Source organism: Puntigrus tetrazona, chromosome 15 (genome assembly GCF_018831695.1).
Source record: "Puntigrus tetrazona isolate hp1 chromosome 15, ASM1883169v1, whole genome shotgun sequence".
Classification (NCBI taxonomy): Eukaryota; Metazoa; Chordata; class Actinopteri; order Cypriniformes; family Cyprinidae; genus Puntigrus; species Puntigrus tetrazona.
Window position 1 is genome coordinate 23092063 of NC_056713.1, and position 20000 is coordinate 23112062.

The 20000-nt window shown below is 37.5% G+C and overlaps 1 protein-coding gene across 2 annotated transcripts in view; it reads left to right on the forward strand.

The window, feature by feature from the left end:
* The window catches only part of pdgfd (platelet derived growth factor d), a 23254-nt gene that overhangs the window by 1138 nt on the left and 2116 nt on the right, over positions 1-20000 (forward strand). Inside the window, exons 2-6 of one of the 2 annotated variants that reach the window (XM_043259321.1) lie at positions 8714-8924; positions 10533-10710; positions 15431-15484; positions 15684-15879; positions 17463-17677. In XM_043259321.1, coding sequence (XP_043115256.1) covers positions 8714-8924; positions 10533-10710; positions 15431-15484; positions 15684-15879; positions 17463-17677 — 854 coding nt within the window. The remainder of the gene's footprint in view (positions 1-8713; positions 8925-10532; positions 10711-15430; positions 15485-15683; positions 15880-17462; positions 17678-20000) is intronic. The other variant, XM_043259322.1, reaches the window with a different exon arrangement.

Here is a 20000-nt window from a genome sequence, read left to right on the forward strand (position 1 = left end):
AAGCAAGACGTTAGCGCGCGCACGAAGCGTCAAGTTCACACAGGTGTTCTAGCTAGCAGGTGTAGCGCTTCATCACGGTAACTATCGACTAAACTAACGATAGAACGTTTCGCTAAAGTTACCTTTAAGTCATGAGCACTTTGTTTTTGGATGTTATCCGGAAAAAGTCACGTGCGAAATGTTTTTGAAAACGCCGCAAACGTCATGGGAACGTTACTTCTGAATGTTCTCTGAACATTTAAAGAATGTTCGGTAAACGTTGAATTTAAAAATAAAAACAAAAGGTATCGTTTTTAATTATTTAAAAACACCTTTCTCGGTTGTTAGAATGTTAAAATAAGATGTGTTTATCATAGAATAAATATCATAGGTTATGAAGCAACGTTCAAAGAACATTCGGCTAAAATATTTTGTATTGTTTGAAACTTTTTTTACTCATTAATGGTTTTTTAAAAAAGTTGTGCAAGCTCAGTTGTGCAAGTTTTAAGGAAACATTTTATCATTTGCAAACATTATGAGAATGTTTTAGAACGTTTAGTGAACGTTCAACTGTAACAAGTGGCAACGTTTAAAGTACGTTAGAGAAACGTTCAACTAAAATGGTTCAGAAAAAAACATTCGTGCATGACGTAATAATATTTAAATATTATTTTAATGATGCCTGATTTAAAACATTCCAGGAAACGTTCCATTTTATAATTTTGAAAGCGTTATGGGAATGTTACTTTTGAATGTTCTTTGAACGTTCTGAAACAACATTCAAAGAACATTCGGCTAAAATATTCTGTATTGTTTGAAGCTTTTCTTTACTGATTAATAGTTAAAAAAAAAAGTTGTGCAAGCTCAGTTGTGCAAGTTTTAAGGAAACATTCCTTTTTTATCATTTTGCAAACATTATGAGAATGTTTTAGAACGTTTAGTGAACGTTCAGCGGTAACAAGTGGCAACGTTTAAAGTACGTTAGAGAAATGTTCAACTAAAATGCTTCAGAAAAAAACATTCCGTGCATGATGTAATAATATTTAAATATTATTTTTGATGTTTTAAAACATTCCAGGAAACATTCCATTTTCTCATTTCTCAGCGTTATGGGAATGTTACTTTTGAATGTTCTTTGAACGTTCTGAAACCGTTAGCAACATTTGGCAAACGTTAAATAAACATTAAACTAAAACGTTTCAGGGAAAAATTGCTTTTGTGCTAATGTTATGAGAACATCATTAAAGCTAATTGTGCACAAACGTTCTGTTAACGTTCGTTCGTAACTTTGAGAGAACTTTAGCGCAACGTAAAAGAATTTCCGCGTTAGCCGTTTAACCCCAAACGAGCACAAAGAGTCTTTCATGCTCGTTAAGCTGCGTTCGACACAGAACTGTTTTACAATTCAAACCATGCAAAACTGTCTGCTGAGTGCTTTGCTCGTAAAAAGTGCTTGTGCTGTCTGTTTACAATAAATGTCACTCGTATTTTATTGTCTATAATGCAGTGACATTTAGACATTTTCTAGTGTCTGCTGAAATACTTTGACAGCGGTTGCTTAAAATCCATTGCCAAATTCTTCAGACAAGTGCCATTAGTCGAGCTCAGAAGTCTCTCTTTAATATTTAGCGATCTCACGGAGGACGTTCAGAAGCTCTCTGTGGTCACTGTGGATGTGAACGGGCGTGAAAAGATGTTGTGATCATCTGAAGCGTGTTACGACAGGTCTGCAGCTCTCTGATCGGCACATGCCTGAGTTACTGGGGTAGGAGGATCTTTAACCTGTTCACGGCTTCCATTCCCAGAAAATGCGCAAAAGTGATGAAAAGCTGGAGTGCAGTGGAAACATTGCTTGTTGAGTTTTGATGTGATGAGCTTCATTTTTGTGGGGACCTTTGAGGTCGAGAGTGTGTGTGTGTGAGAGTATGTGTGTGTGAGAGTGTGAGTGTGTGTGTGTGTGTGTGTGTGTGTGTGTGTGTGAGAGTGAGTGTGTGTGTGTGTGTGAGAGTGTGTGTGTTAGGGTTGTTGATCAGCATGGATTTTTCTGTCATTGATTTTTGTTATTTGGAATATTTGGAGTTTTACATTCTATTTAGAATTTTTTTTTTTTAGACCTAGGTCTATATTTAAATAGTTTTACAGTTCATAATAATAATAATAAACCACTTGTTGCAATTCAAGACTATTTAAATAAACCATACATTTTTTTTAAATTTATTTTTGTAAAAAATCCAGTCATTTTTTTGAATGTTGCTTGAGTAAAAAAAAAAAATGTAAAGAATTAGGAAATGTTTAAATGGTTATACTTGAAAGAATTCACACCATTTGACGTGTTAGTTACCCTTGCACAGAGGTGTGTGTGTGTGTGTGTGTGTGTGTGTGTGTGTGTTAAAACAGCTGTAATATAGTTATTTTAGGGCAGTGAGTCACAGGGTGTCCTGGTTCACACCCAGCCATCAGTGATGAGGAATCTGGTATGGATTCCCACACACACACACACACACACACACACACACACACACACACACACACTTCTTGAAATGTGGAAGGAATTATTGTTCCTGTGTGTGTATTTTGCAGTTGTTCTGATCATGAACAAAGTCTTTAACTTAAAAGCTTGAAGACGTTTCTGTGTGTGTGTGTGTGTGTGTGTGTGTCAGCCTATTGTAATTTTTACACGCAGACAGGAGAATGTGTCTTTACTCAGCATATTTCTGTCTGTATCTCACACACAGCTGTCTGCTTGTGCACATTCTTTCATCGTTTCAAACCGAAAACACATCAGGCTTCATTTATATTCTCTCTCTGTGTGTGTGTGTGTGTGTGTGTGTGTGTGTGTGTGATGGAGGAATCTATGACTGTAAAAGTAGCTATAAACCTCGACAGACAAAATGACAGAGCCCTCAGTCGCAGATCTGTGTGATTAAGTCGTTTGATCGTGTGTGTGTGTGTCTCAGGGTGGGCATGTTTCATCTCCATTAGCTCAGTGTTTCCTTCATGAAGTCTGTATGACGACACGCATCTCTTGCTCCCGTTATATCTGTGATTTTTACAGCATGCAATCAACTTCTTGTTCAAGAAACAAATGTTGTTGAAATCTAAGTTCATTAGAGAACAAGCGCTTCACAATGTTTTGAACATTCCCGTTTTTCCTGTACATGCACTTTTCTGAACAAAAACAAAGTGTTCTGTTGTGAAGTTGTGGCTGCATTTTAAACGCCAGGATAAATATATGTTTATTTAATTACCACAGTTTTTGATGATAAATTTAGATTAAATATAAAAAGGCAGAAGCCGAAGAATTCAAAAGAATTTGTAAAACATAATACAGATTTCGTGGGGCCATGTTGTTGTTTGTTAAAAATTAATTAATTTATTGTATTGTATTTTTTTTTTTTAAATTTAATTTTTAACAGATTGATTTATACCATGAAACTTGGAGTCTGAAAAACAACAACAAAAAATACTGCTCATAGATATATAATCCTATAAACAAAAAGTATTTAGTGATTTAGTTTACTTTTAATTATGTATTACCCATAATTTTTTTATAATACCGTTAAAAATAATTGTAAAAATATTGTATATATATATATATATATATATATATATATATATAAATTAGTAACGTATTTAATTCAATTATTTTTAGTGATTACAATTATGTACAATATGAATTGGAGCATCTGGAAAACTAGAAATTCAGTAAAATAATGGGATTTCAATAAATAACAATTGTTTTCTAATAATGTTACAACTGTATTGAGTGTATTAAATGAATAGAAGTAAAAAAAACATTTACAACAGAAAAGAGAATTAGGGAAAAGGTAAAAGCTGAGTTGTTATAGGCTGTGTGTTAGCGTTACCGTTCATTTCATTGGCAGCTGCTCAGCGAGTAAAACTGTGTGTGTTAATAAGAGCTGGCTGAAGTGTTGAAGGCTCTGCTTTCAGGACGCTGCAGTTGAGCACTAATTGATTTACTTTCTGTGTGTGTGTGTGTGTGTGCGCGTGTGTGTGTGCGCGTGTGTGTGTGTGCGCGTGTGCGTGCGTGTGCGTGTGCGCGCGCGTGTGTGTGTGTGTGTGTGTGTGTGTGCGCGTGCGCTCGTTCTCTGTGACCTGATCAGATCAGAAATAATGAAAAGCACACAGAAACGTTTCATTATCTGTGTTGAACATGTTCTGTTCACTGGAGGCTTGCTTCCTGTGAGTTTTTATTTTGTAGTCCTGTATTTTCAGCACCAGCGCCTTGTAGGGAACATAAACAGCCGCTTAAACTCTTTCCTTTCCCAGATTCTCCCAGGAACACGGCGGCCTGTGTTTGCTGTAATGCAGTTAATGCAGGAAACGTACCGCAAAGTGATTCGAAAGTCAGGCGATAAGAGCATATTGTTTATGTTAGATTACAGTAGCTCAAACAGTACAGCATTATTCCAGTAACAAACAGCATTTTCAGATAGGTTATTTAAAGTAAACAAAATTGTGCAGAAAGGTATGTTTTTATGTAATATTCAATTTAGTTGTCATTTTTAGTATTTGGTGTGAATTGTTTAAAGTTTCAATAATTCTGATACATGCTAGAATGAGACGATGCCAAAATGCAACTGAATACTATATTCTTGAATGGATTTATTTTTACATTTATGCATCCATTCACTTTATTTATGCAGCTTCAATAGGATTTTTCGATATGTTAAGATATATAATATAATACACATTAAAATAATCCTATTTAAACAGAATACAGGAGTCTGTTATTGATGTCATTCAAGTTCTTCACAAATAATTCCGGATGGAACATTTGGTTGCTATGGATACGAGAACAAACGTTCCGATAGAATATTAGTTCGCTACTAAACGGAGATAACGTGTGTTTTGTGTGGCTCTAGAAGTCCAGAAATAGATTGTGCTTTGGGTTCCAGCTGAGTAACAGTTTCAGCGAGATCTCTCACTCGAGCACAGAGCAGCACGCGAGGTGAGAAACTACAAATAGACGGACACACACACACACACACACACACGCGCACACACACATCCTCAGGGTGGGATGCTTCTCTAAGTTCATCTGAAGCTGTTTGACAGCGGGGTCACACACTCGTACACTGATGAGTCATAAAGTTTTATGCCCATGTTTGACCTCTGACCTCCAGCTGTCAATAAAAACACATGCTGTCTTTGGAAATTCTTCATGTCTTCAGATGAATTTATCTGTAGAGAAAATAGCTGCACGTTTGGCTTATGAAAAATGTTTTCTTTCTGTGTATTTTATTTATTTATTTATCTTTTTATCATGCTATTTTTTTATTTACATTTTTTTCTTAGAATTGAAATTTTTTTACTAATTTAAATTGAATATGCTTCCTTAATCCTATATATTTTAACATGTACGTCAGAATAAGCAAGGTTTCTTTAACATAAATATTGTTAAACTGAATGACCATATAACATTATATATTTTATTCTCCAAAAATGTATTTGAAACCTTAAAAGTAGACATTTAAGTTAAATTTAATGTGCTTTCTATGGACGTAAAATCACTAATTATATTCTTATGCACGCTACCGGTCATAAAAAAAAGTTTTTGACCGGTAATATTTTTAATGCACTCTCTTCTGTTCGCCAAGCCTGCATTTATTTGATCCAAAGTGGAGCAAGTTAGTGTGGTGTCAACAGTTTCTGGACAACTTGAGCCTAAAAGGCACATTAAAACACAATGCACTGACCGATCGCTTTATATGTCAATCACACGGTCTCTTCCCGTCTTAAGTGGGAGGTTCTTGACCAGGATGACCTTCATTGTGAGCCACACACACACACACACACACACACACACACACACAGAGACAGTGAGGCATTATTCAGGATCTCGCACATGAATGCATGTCTCTTTAATTTTTCTCTTCTATTCAGCTATGGAGAAATATGTCTGTTCAAAACACTTCAGCACAGCGCACGTTTTGATGATGTATAATGACATCAATATATTATTCATTCTGACTACAATGAAAAACTCATTTATTACTGATAAATTCTTTTGACTAAATTCTACGGCACAGTTGATAACCACATAATGAACTGCAACAAGTACGTGAAAAAAAGCACTCTATCCTGGATGGCATACAGCGTTATTTTAGCAATATTTGTACATTATTAATATTTTAAATTTGATTTCATTTATTTTTTCATTTACTTGGTTACTTTAGTCGTTGTTTTTTTTTTTGTTTGTTTTAAACACAATTAGATTTTTATGGTTTTAATTTAAACTTATTTCAGTTAGTTGCCTATGCAGTTTTTAATTATAAATGAATATGTATATATTTTTTTTACATTTAAGCTTCATTTCAATTGACAACATTTTAATTATAGTTATTAGTTATAATATCGAGCTGACAAAATTGAGAGAGATTATTTATAATATATAGGCCTACTTGTAATTTTCTTAATACAGGAACTAAATGATAAAACAAACAAAAACAATTATAATTGGACCTAATTAATTGCATTTGTAATACCACACCTTCACGATAAGTCTAATTAAATTATTTTTAATTAAATAATTATATAATTAATTATATTTAATTAACACATTAAAAATAAGAAAAGATATAAAAAATTAAATGTATATATGTGCTTAATGCATTCAATAAAAATTAAAAATGTACCGTGTCACTTTAAATGTGCACTTAATCCAGCTATTAATGACCAAATGAATTAAATCAAGGTAAAAATTTACCTATTGCCTAATTAGTGTGTGTGCTGTGCATTTTTTTTATTTTTTTTTTGATTTATCAGATTATTAGTAATTGGTAGTTTAGGTTAGTAGTTGTGATTGTGTCTTAGAAGTGTGTACTGTATTCAGTAGGCCGCGAGGCAGCTCTCTGCTTTTTGAAACATAACCTACTTTCTGCTGTCCTGATGCCTGTCGTAAGCATTTAATCATAAAGACGGCTCATATTTTAACACGCCAAACTTTAAGAGCTTTTAGATCTGTGCGTGTGTGTGTGTGTGTGTTTGTGATGAGTGTGTGTGCGTACAGTGTGTGTTTGTTCTTAGAAAGTTGAAGCGAATTGGTGTTAAAGAAGTACGGTGTGTGTGAGATTGTGTAAATGAGGCTGTTAAACTCAAAACCGCTAGACTGTCTGTCAGTATCACACTAACAGAAGTGACATAAGCGAGTAGTGTGTGTGTGTGTGTGTGTGTGTGTGTGTGAGAGAAAGAGAGAGAGCTACAGCCTTATTCCCGTGTGTTAAGTTCATTTAAAAGCTCATTGGTCAGCAGGTTGTCATGGTGATGGATGGTGGCCCTGTTCTTGCAGTATAGCCATAATCACAAGTGTTTGCTGCATGCATGGATCAGTAATCTGTGTGTGTGTGTGTGTGTGTGTGTGATGACGCTATGGTGGAGTCGAGGAGCTTTTGGAAATGAAAAAGTCATCATGGCTTCATGATTTCGGCATCATATCAGGTCACCGTCTATGTCGTCACTTTCGTTTAGCGAAGCATGAATTCTTTAGTTTTCTTTACAGCGATCAGATGTGCTCATTCGTCTGATTAAAAGATTCATGAACTGTCACACTGAATGATCTTTGTTTTCCTGTTGCGTAACATCTGCTGTTTTTAATATTTTACTTTTGAGGGCTAAAAGCTCGCCTGTCTTTTTCTATAGACCTGTCACCGTTTTTTCTGCCTTTCTTGTCTCGGGTTGCTCGTGTTTGTGTGTGTTTGTGTTCTGTCAGAGATTCTGTGCTCCATTTCAGTGAAATCAGTTCAAAAATGAATTCTGAAAACGAATTGATAAAGAGAATCAGAAGGGATTTAAGGTTATTAATATTTTTTTTTTATCCAGTTAATTCGGTTCTGAAGTGAATTTTTCACGTTTTGTGTTCTTTGCCCCCCAAGAGATTCGAAAGTGAATTATATTCTTCTAAAGAGAATCAGGAGTCAGTTCAGATCACTTTCTAAGTGTGTAAACTCACTTCACTTCCTGAACAGAACTGAACTTTCCTGAACTTTTTCTGACTTTTGTTCTTTTTCCTGATTTGGGTTATTTTTGGGAGCGAACCAGAAGTGAGTTCAGATCTCTTCAGAAAGCACACGTCAATTCACATCACTTCGTGAACAGAATTAGGTTGTTTTCTGGAAGTCAGAAGTGAATTCTCAAATAACATCAGAAGTAAATGAACATCTCTTCCTGAATAGAGTTGGTTTTTTAGTGCATCTGAAGTGAATTCAGTTTTGTTTTATTTTGCTTTTTTTTAAACTGAAGTGAATCAGAAGGCAATTCAGATCAGATATAATAAATAAACATCAGTTACTGAACAGAATTAGAAGTCTCTTTAATTTTGTAAAGAGAATCAGAAGTGAATTATCTGAATAGAATCTAAAGTGACTTGAGGTATAAGAGAGCAAAGTGAATTGGATTAGTTTCCTGAGGGAATCAAAAATCATCCGAAGTGAATTAACTTTGTCATAAATGGAACTAGAATTGAATTTAGTTCTTTTTTTTTTTACATCCACAGCAAGTGAATTCCCTTCAAAACTGTCTTCATTTGTTTCCTCGAATTAGAAATAAACTGGTCTCTTTTTCTGAAGAGAATTCAGTTTGAGCTGAATTTATGCGGTTTTCCGAACTGAGCTGAAATGAAACGGATTCTTTGTGCGTGTTGTATTTGTGTATATCTGTGTGTGTTTGTTTGTCTCCGAGAGTAAACGCACTAACCTGTCCGAGTTGTGACCAGTAACAGACAGCAATCGCCTCACAGACTTGTACCGGAAGGAAGAGGTCGTGATGGTCAAGAGCGGAGGTCACGTCCAGAGCCCGCGCTTCCCCAGCTCTTACCCTCGCAACCTCCTGTTGTCATGGAAACTGCACTCGCCGCCCCACACGCGCATCCTGCTGGAGTTCGATGCTCAGTTTGGACTGGAGGAGGCGGAGAATGGAGTCTGCAGGTGAGGGCGGGGCTTCGGGTGGACGAGTTCATGAATAAGTAATTAGGTCTGTTTAAACACTTTTTGGAAGCGAAGGTGTAGAAGGGCGTTTTAGGTAAAATACGTTTAAGACGACTGATGTTTTCAGGGTTAGGCGCAGCTCATGAATATTAAGTACGATGCATGCGACGCGTGCGAGTTTTCCCGTGAGGGTGGGGATTCGGATGGATTAGTTAAACGATAACGAATTTGAGCTAGTTAATTGGAGGCGGAGGATGGAGTTATCCCATGAGGGCGGCGATTCAAAATGGATGAGTTTGTGAATAATTAATTAATCGGATCAATTTGAGAATTTTAAGCGGTGGCGTTAATAGAGCGTGCAGGTGAGGGCGGAGCTTTAGAACGGATGAGGACATGAATAATGAATTGGATGCGTTTAAACATTGTTTGACGCGTGAAGGTGGAGAATGGGATTTCCGGGTAAGACGGCGCTCGCTGCATGCATGAGTTCATGAATAATGAAATAAATCTATTTAAGAGTTTTAAGTGGACGACAATGATGTTTTCAGGTTTAGGTGGGACTTGAAAAATCAATTCGATTTTAAGAAATTAAGCGGGCGGCGGAGAATGGAGTTTTTCCGCGGTGGTGTAGATTGGAACGAAGCGAGTTAATGAATAATGAATTTATACTATTTAAGAGGCAAATTGGAGGCAGGTATTGGAGTTTTACGGATGGGGCGGAGAATGGGGTGGAGCATTGGATGGAAAAGTTCGTGAATAATGAATTCGATCCATTTAAACTCTTGAGAAAGTGTCCCCTTTGGGTTGGTCTGTATGGTAAATATTTAACAGGTTAACAAGTTTACTAAACCTAAAACCCTTTACGTTAGCTATAAATCTGATTAATTCATAGGATCGTTGATCCAGGACCTCCAGGCGCATGTCCTACATGCTTAAATCATGTTGTAACACGTGGGAGAGAATAACAGGTTTGGTTCTCCCGTGGTTCCCGTTCTGCATTTAAGGACTAGAAATAAAGGCCCGAAGAGTTCAAACATGATATGAATATTTAATGAGCAGAAAGCCAATCAGAGCGAATGCGCGTGGAGTGACTCTCAGGTTACGGCTTTGTCCTTGAGGTTGGAGGTTTTACCGTGTATCTGATACTTTATAAAGACCCTCGAGACACCGAGACTAAAAATAAAGCGGGAAAAAACACAGACGAGAAGACAAGGAGAATTTATAGGATGAGAAAGAGGCACAGGCAGAAAAGAAACTTAATGCATTATGTATATTTTTGTGTAAAATCGAATAATGTATACGATATAGATAAAAGCGTGGTGTCACGTCACATTAGTAATTACTGCATTTCTGTATTTCTGTGCCAGCACTGCTACTATAAAAGCTATGGATCATCAACTTATACAAAGCTGAAGGACTAGAAAATATAAATACGACCACTCTTTAAAATTGCTCAAACATAAAATATGAAAATATGCAAATAACGGTTCATTCAAAATATGAATAAGTGCTATAATGGCATGTAAATGCACCTGCATTGTAATTGTGATGGACGAGTGTTATAATCACTCACTTGTGTGTGTGTGTGTGTGTGTGTGTGTGTTTCAGGTATGATTATGTGGAGGTGGAGGATATTTCTGAAACCAGCACCATCATCTGGGGCCGCTGGTGCGGGCAAAGAGCTCCAACACGGATCACATCCAAGACTAACCTCATCAAAATCACCTTCAAATCGGACGATTACTTCGTAGCAAAGCCGGGATTCAAAATCTGCTATTCACTGCTGGTGAGTCTGCATTATACCAGATTATTTTTACACTTTAATTGAACAAGCAGGATCGTTCAATGCATAAAAGACATTTATGAAGTCACACAAGAGTTCTGTTTCAAATAAATGTTGTCCTTTTGAACATTTGTCCTATTCGTCAAGGAATCCTGAAAAATGCAATGGGTCACAGTTTACAGTAAAATAATGCTCAGCACTGATAATAATCAGAAATGCAGCAAATCAGCATATGAGAAAGGATCATGTGACCATTTCAGTGAAATCAGTTCGAAAATGAATTGATAAAGAGAATCAGAAGGATTTAAGGTTATTAATATTTTTTTTTTTATCCAGTTAATTCGGCTCTGAAGTGAATTGAACGTTTTGTGTTCTTTGCCCCCCAAGAGATTCGAAAGTGAATTATATTCTTCTAAAGAGAATCAGGAGTCAGTTCAGATCACTTTCTAAGTGTGTAAACTCACTTCACTTCCTGAACAGAAGAGTTAAGCTCTTTTTCTGACTTTTGTTCTTTTTCCTGATTTGGGTTATTTTTGGGAGCGAACCAGAAGTGAGTTCAGATCACTTCAGAAAGCACACGTCAATTCACATCACTTCGTGAACAGAATTAGGTTGTTTTCTGGAAGTCAGAAGTGGGTCACAGTTTACAGTAAAATAATGCTCAGCACTGATAATAATCAGAAATGTTTATTGAGCAGCAAATCAGCATATGAGAAAGGATCATGTGACAATATTATTGAAAATCAGCTTTAATTTGACATAAAAAAGCAAATTTTCCACAATATTACTGTTTTTATTGTAGTTTTGATTACATAAAGGATACCTCGGCGAGCAGATATTAACCCCTGAATTCATATAAAAAAATACACCCACAAAAAAATCATGATGTAAAATGAATAGTTGGTCTAGAGCAAGACCGCTCTGTTCAATATCAGGTTATTTACAGTAGCCGTTCTGCACTCGCTCAAAAGCAGACGCCAGCGGATGGTGGAACGATAGCAGATGGTGGGAAAAATATTTTACAACATATTGGGACTAAAGCCATCCTGTTTTATTACTACTCGTGGCTTTTTTTATCCACCCAGGGCAAAGCGGCAATAATCTGCTGTTAGCTGTTAGCGTAAACATGCAATATGTTTCCTGTGTGTGTGTAAAACTGTAAATCTGTACATTTCCGAACGAAAACGGACACCTGCGCTGAACAGAAAGGGAACGAAACTTCACTTTAAGCGTTTTTACTGGGTTTTGTGGAGATGTGGATGGTTGCCAAGGCGTTGCTATGCAGTTGCTAGGGTCTTCTGGGTGGTTGCTAGGCGGACTTTTCTCAAAGTAACAGCTTCTTACCCGATGTCTTTTTTTAATCTTAGATGAACTTACAAAAGTTTGGCTTAATGAAGACATTTGTTTCTGAGCCGGAATAAGACAGAAAAAGAGAGGTGTGAGCGACAGTACAAGAAAGTGAGAGAGCGTGAGACTGAAGTGAATGTGTGAGTGTGTTACTGCTGTAAAAACTTCCACCCTGTATCAATTGAGTTTAGTTCTGTGTTTTTATCGCATATGCATAAAGCTGTGTAATGAGAAACGACAGCTAAAACCTGTTTTGACTTGAAGTTTGTGTAAAACTCTTCATAAATGCACACTGATTAAAAGAATAGTTGCCCCCAAATTTATATTAGCTAAGAATATGCTAGCCTTCAGGCCATCCAAGATGAAGGTGAGGTTGTTTTTCGTCAGATTTAGACAAATGCAGCATCGCATCAGTATCATCAGTAATGGATGTGAATGGGTGCCGTCAGAATGAGAGCCCAAACAGCTGATAATTGTATAATCGCAATAATACACGGCAGTTCAGTCCATCAGTTAATGTCTGGAGAAGACAAAAACTGAAACAAATCCAGCGTTAAGACGTTTTAAGCTTTATTATAGAGTGCATAATCTATAATAACACTTGCTCCAGTGAAAAAGTGTTCTGGTCTGAATCAGGACCAAGATCAAGCACTGTTTATACGCCAATACTGTCCAAAACGACTCCGAAAACAAATGTGGCTGGTTTCTGATGTGAGAAACAAAAGGAGGTGGACTTTTTCACTAGCGTTATTATGTTTTATAGATGCATATTTTGACCAGATCGAGAATTTGAAGTTAAAAACATCTTAACGTGAAATAGTTTCATGCAAACACGCAGCTTATCAGACATTGACTGATGCACCGGAGCGCTGTGGATTAATGCAATGCTTTTCATCAGCTGTTTGGACTCTCATTCCGACGGCACCCATTCACATCCATCACACTGAAGCGATGCTACATTTCTCCAAATCTGATGAAGAAACAAACCCGTCTGCATCTTGGATGACCTCAGTTTGAGGACGTTTTTAGTCCACTGCTCCTTTAAGGCTATTGTTTCTGTTAACGGCACAAACAGATGTGGAGAGTTTCTCTTCTTCAGGAAGATGATGCGTTCTGTGAGTGTTTGTGTAAAATATGGTCCGGTTTCCCAGCGGTGACGTTTCTTTTAGATTTTCTTTCGGGATCAGCAGATGTTTGCGTTTCATAATTGTCTTTTAGTTCAAGGTCTCGTGCTATAATTAGAGAGTGTTCCTTTAATGCTATTAAGATTTGCATCTTTGATGTTCGTTTGGAGAAAATCCAATTCTCAAATCAACAGATATCATATCATATCTGTTATTTAACTTAATTATCTAACCTAAAGTGCACGTAAAGTAAAGTTTTTTTTTTTTTTAAAGTTGTGTTGCGTGAAATATTACAGTAGCGCTTTACAATTAGTCATGGTTACTGTTTCCGAACAAAGCATGCATTTGATCAAAATACAGTAATATATTTAAAAAAATAAAATTTTTATTTTAGAAGAAAAATATTTCTTCTTGCCTTTTCGTGCATTTTCTGCGATTTTTTTTTTTTTTTTTTTTTTTATTTATTATTTTCTTTTTTATTTAATTTTTTTTTAATTTTATATTTTCTCCACCTGCTTATCCATGGTTGTGTCAGCAGAAAAGTGATTTCTGACGTAGAGCAAGTGACTGTATTTTTGATGAAAGACTATTTTCTTCATGAAGACCAGGAACATGCTCAGAAGGTCACATGGCTGAACCCTGCAGCTGCTGGACTTCGGGTTCAGGGGTGGCAGTTTGTTCGGTCTGATCCGTCATGTGTAATTCCCTGAATCTGCGGTATTCCTGACATTTCCACATTCCCGCTCTGCTCCGGACGTTTCTGTAGGACACAAGCTCTTTGTGTGTGTGTGTGTGTGTGTGTGTGTGTGTGAGAGACTTCAGAGGCCATAGAGACGTGATCTCTGATGGGAAACATCATCATAACAGACCGCCCGCGACCTCTGACCTCCTTCTATTGTTTGCATTGCCGCAGGAGCAGATTTATGTAACGAGAGCGCCAGCGCAGGGAAGTGTGTTTTCATAGCATATGGAGGTTTTTAAGTAAACTACAGGGAAAAACAGAGAATGCATTGCATTTCTTAATTTCTATTAAATTTCTATCTAGTTTCGTTAGTTACTGTGCATTGTTTTTTATTTCTTGTTCTTTTTTTAGATATTGAAGATTGTTTTAATTTTAGTCAAAGGTGTCTCTTTAATACTTTATTTTAATTTTATTTTTTAAGCTATGGTTTTTATAGTTTGTAGTTTTTGTTCATTTTATGTCAGCTTTAAAATTGTGAAAAAACTGAGAACTCTTCAGACCAAGATTGCTGTACCTCTGCGCTCGCAGAATACATTTTTGTTTTACTTGTTTTGAATATGTTTGTAAATTATAATAATATAATACTTACACTGAAACAAGTGTTTGCATATTTGTCAGCTGTTTAGTTTTTTGCATTAATTTAGCAAAAAAGTATTTTTAGTTTAATTTTGCATTAATTTAATTCAGCTTTTTTATATTTTTATTAAAATACTTTAACTACCTTTTTAATAGTTATTTTGTTGTTGTTTTTTTAATTTTTGGAACCCCAGGATAGAAAAACAGTTTATTTCTAATTTATTTTTTTGTAATTTATTTTGCATATTAATACACAAATATGAAAATACATAAACACACACACACACACACTACTACAGACCGAGAGCTTTCCAAACCAACCGCAAGTACAAAAGTGAGTCTCACACACACACACTCACAAAAGTGAGTCTCACACACACACACTCACAAAAGTGAGTCTCACAGTAATTAGGTAAAATCTTCCCTCTATATTTACCTCATTACTGGTCCTTTCTTAGATGCACTCGAGTATGTGAGTACATGTACAGTAAAACGAAATGCACCCAAAAATGATTTTTTTTTTATTACACAATAACAAATGCTGTTGAGAACACACTGTCTATATTCTGTCCATGTCTCTTTCCTCATTATTGCCGTAGCGCGCTGGAGGTGGATTGATGGCCTTGTTAATTCGGGTCTCCTGATGGTTGTGTAATGTTCACCTGTCGTTTAAGGCCGGTTTTAAATGCCAGCTCTGTCATGTCCGTAGCTCCGCCTCCTCGGCGGCTGACATCATGAGTGATGGTTCTCATCTGAGCGATGGTGTTTGTGTTGCTGATTGCTGCTGCGCGTCAGGAGCGCTTCCAGTCAGGATTTATCAGCGCAGATAATGACTTTCCCAGACTTCCCTCGGCCCTGATGTGGAATACGTAAATTCCCGCGGAAAATGAATGAAACTGACAACAAAAGTTTTAAGTCTCTGCCTGTTTTTCAGGACAGCTCAGCTCTCGCCTCGCTGACCAACTGGGAAGCAGTTACAGCGATGTCAGTAAGTATCACACGCTCCTAGATGATGAAACATGGTCCGTTTAATTGAATTTCAGTGTCGGAGAAGCTGCTTTGGCATTGTTTCTTCAGTAAATCCCAAATGGAGACGTTCAGCGGAATGTTCCCGCTGCTCTGGTGTTTACAGCGATACAGAGCCGGTGATGCAGGAAAGAGGGATTATACAGTCTGTGTCTCTGTAGGATTTCAGGGAGGTCTCCGGGACGGATACACCACTGTCTGCCGTCGCCCTGGACAACGACATCGCCAGCATCAGCACGGTGGAGGAGCTCCTGAGACACATGAACCCCTTCACCTGGCAGGAAGACCTGGAGCAGCTCTACACACACACACACTACTACAGACCGAGAGCCTTCCACACCGACCGCAAGTACAAGAGTGAGTTTCTCACACACACACACACACACACACACACACACACACACACACTACTACAGACCGAGAGCCTTCCACACCGACCGCAAGTACAAGAGTGAGTCTCACACACACACACACACACACACACACACACACACACACACTACTACAGACCAGAGCCTTCCACACCGACCGCAAGTACAAGAGTGAGTCTCTCACACACACACACACACACACACACACACACACACACACACACACACACACACTACTACAGACCGAGAGCCTTCCACACCGACCGCAAGTACAAGAGTGAGTTTCTCACACACACACACACACACACTACTACAGACCGAGAGCCTTCCACACCGACCGCAAGTACAAGAGTGAGTCTCACACACACACACACACACACACACACACACACACACACTACTACAGACCGAGAGCCTTCCACACCGACCGCAAGTACAAGAGTGAGTCTCTCTACACACACACACACACACACACACACACACACTACTACAGACCGAGAGCCTTCCACACCGACCATGCAAGTACAAGAGTGAGTCTCTCACACACACACACACACACACACACACACACACACACACACACACACACTACTACTACTACAGACCGAGAGCCTTCCACACTGACCGCAAGTACATGAGTGAGTCTAATACTCACACACACACACACACACACACTACTACAGAGTGAGAGCCTTCCACACCGACCGCAAGTACATGAGTGAGTCTCTCACACACACACACACACACACACACACACTACTACTACAGACCGAGAGCCTTCCACACCGACCGCAAGTACATGAGTGAGTCTAATACTCACACACACACACACACACACACACACACACACACACACACACACTACTACAGAGTGAGAGCCTTCCACACCGACTGCAAGTACAAAAGTGAGTCTCACACACACACACACACACACACACACTACTACAGACCGAGAGCCTTCCACACGGACCGCAAGTACAAGGGTGAGTCTCACACACACACACACACACACACACACAGAGACACAGACAGACACACACACTACTACAGACCGAGAGCCTTCCACACGGACCGCAAGTACAAGAGTCTCACACAACACACACAGAGAGACACAGACAGACACACACAGACACACACACACACACACACACACACAGACAGAGACAGACAGTGCAGAGACAGGCACCGTTATCCATTCACTGAGTTTTTATGAGGCAGACAGAGGTGATTTCCTCCCGTCTCTTCATTTATACCTCCCTTCCTCTGTCCATCCAGAACAAATTGTGATTATGTGAGTCATAAGTGCAAAAAAAAAAAAATCCAAAACAACACACTGGAATGTTCTTTACAAAGTACAAACACACACACACAGATCTTGCAGCCTTGATAAAGTTGAACATTGTAGGTTTAAATGACTTTGCTACCAGCGAGTGTGTGTGTGTGTGTGTGTGTGTGTGTGTGTGTGTGTGTGTGTGTGTGTGTGTGTGTTAGAGTTTATATGTAAGCTTGTTTTTATCAGGATGCACTTTGATGTTGATGGTTGTATAAACTCCTCTCTCTCCCTCTCAGTTGATCTCGACCGTCTCTATGACGACGTAAAGCAGTACAGCTGCACTCCACGTAATTTCTCGGTGAACCTCCGCGAGGAGCTAAGGGCGACCAACGCCGTGTTTTTCCCACGATGCCTCCTGGTGCAGCGCTGCGGGGGAAACTGCGCCTGTGGCACCGACAACTGGAACTCATGCAGCTGCAGCGCTGGGAAAACCGTCATGAAATTACACGAGGTATCCCCGATGCACTTCCATAAAGCAACACGAGAGTGTTTCCAAACGCTCCTCCTATCTGCCATTGGTCAATCAGACAGGTAGCCCCGCCCCCCAGACTCACTGCAGCGGCTGATAAATACACAAATCAAGTGCTTTGGTGTTTGACACCCTATTAAAATAATAATAATCTAGTAAAAGCGGTAGTATTCCTTTTCCATTTCACTTGAGAAAAAGTTCAGATCAATAAACCTTTTGTATTATTAACCAGCCAATAAGAAAGATTTATGCGGATCTTTAATATATAGTGATCTATAGAGAAAAACAGTATTATTTTAGTATCATTAATACAGTAGTTTTGATTTCAGTCATTTGATTTTTAATATATACAGGATATATATGTGTGTGTGTATGTGTGTGTGTGTGTGTATATATATATATATATATATATATATATATATATATATGTATATATATGTGTTATATAATACATAAAAATATAAACAGCAGTGATATATATATATATATATATATATATATATATATATATATATATATATATATATATATTATAGTTAGATATATATGTAGTTATAAATTTTTTGTTTCTAAAATGGTATGATTGCTGAAGTAGATTAAATAGTTTTGATATTTCATAAAGTAACATAATTCTTATTAATTTACGATTATGAAATAATCTAGCCTTTACAAAAGAATGAGTTTGTTTAAGTATTGGATGTCTCTCTTGCCACTCAAAATAAGTTCAGTCTAAACAAGAGTTGAAGTGTTGAAGATGTTGAAGCGTGTGTGTGTGTGTGTGTGTGTGTGTGTGTGTGTGTGTGTGTGTGTGTGTGTGTGTATGCACAGCATGTGTGTGTGTGTGTGTGTGTGTGTATGCACAGCATTTCTGAATTCTGTGTGTCTGTCAGAAGCGGTGTTTGTTTTTCCTGTGGAGTTTGAGGAGTGAAGTGTGTGTTCCTCTTTCTGCTTATCAGCTCCAAACACACACACACACACACACACACACGCTGTATTTTGTGTGCTGAAACTCCAGTGTATCTCCGCATCCATTCGCTTTCCATCATCCTATAGATCCCAAACACACACACACACACACACACACACACACTTTTCCTGGTCTCTGTCTGCCTTCACTTGTTTCTGCATCTGCTGCTGTTTTCCTCTGATCAGTTGTGACCAGTGTGACGCTTGTTGTTGTGTGTGAGATTATCAGCAAATGACACATGAAATCCATTGAGACACACACACACACACACACACACACACACACACACACACACACACACACACACACACACACAGTGTTTCATCTGAACTGATGACAGCTGTCTAGTGTCTGTCTGTAACTGTCTGTCTATCTCTTCTTCTTTCTGCTGTTTTGAAAACACACACACGCACGCACGCACACACACACACACACACACACACACACACACACACACACACACACACACACCCTCAGACAATTTAGGACTTCTTATTTTCTGTGTAGGACAATATAGGAATATAGGTTTTATATCCATTTCTTCTCACTTGTCCTTTTATTATGATTTATTATGAATTCATTGTTGACTCTGTTCAGTGTTCTGCTCATTTCTTTAGTGTTTTCATATATAACTAACATCATTCACAAATACATTTTAAACAAACATTTAAAGTATTCTTAAACAATATTTTTAATTATAATTATAAATAAAAATGTAAAGCTAATTTAAAAATGAGTATTATTAATGTTATTTAATATTATAAAATGTAAAATATTATTATTATTATTATTATTATTATTATTTATGTGTTAATAGTCATTTATGTCACAAAATAATTTCCCAGATAAATCCGTTTATCTTATGGCTTTTGTTTTTTTTTGTTTTTTTTTAAAAGTACTTACATTTTTACAAAATAAATCTAAATTCATTAAAATGCATTTATTTACTTTTAATTTTTGTGTGTGTGTGTGTGTATACAATTTTAAAGATCTAAAAATAAATGTATAAAAGATGGCCGTTTATATAAACAAACAACAAAGCTCTGCTCATATGAAAAGATGCACACACTTCTCAGTAGTGGTATATCTCTCTGATGTTGTTGTTCAGTGACTCCGGTGAGATAGTGTTTTTATTATTTCGTGCCGGTCACGTGAAACATCATTTCAGTCGCTGCGGTGCTGTAGTTTCCACAGTAAGTCAAATCCTGAATAATATCCGCGTTCATCTCTTTTAATCTCACGACACACTGAAGACGCACAGACTTGGTAAGATTTCAACCTGAACCCATCTAGTGTTAATAGAGTGAAGCCTCATGAGATGTCTGAAGCATTCTGGGA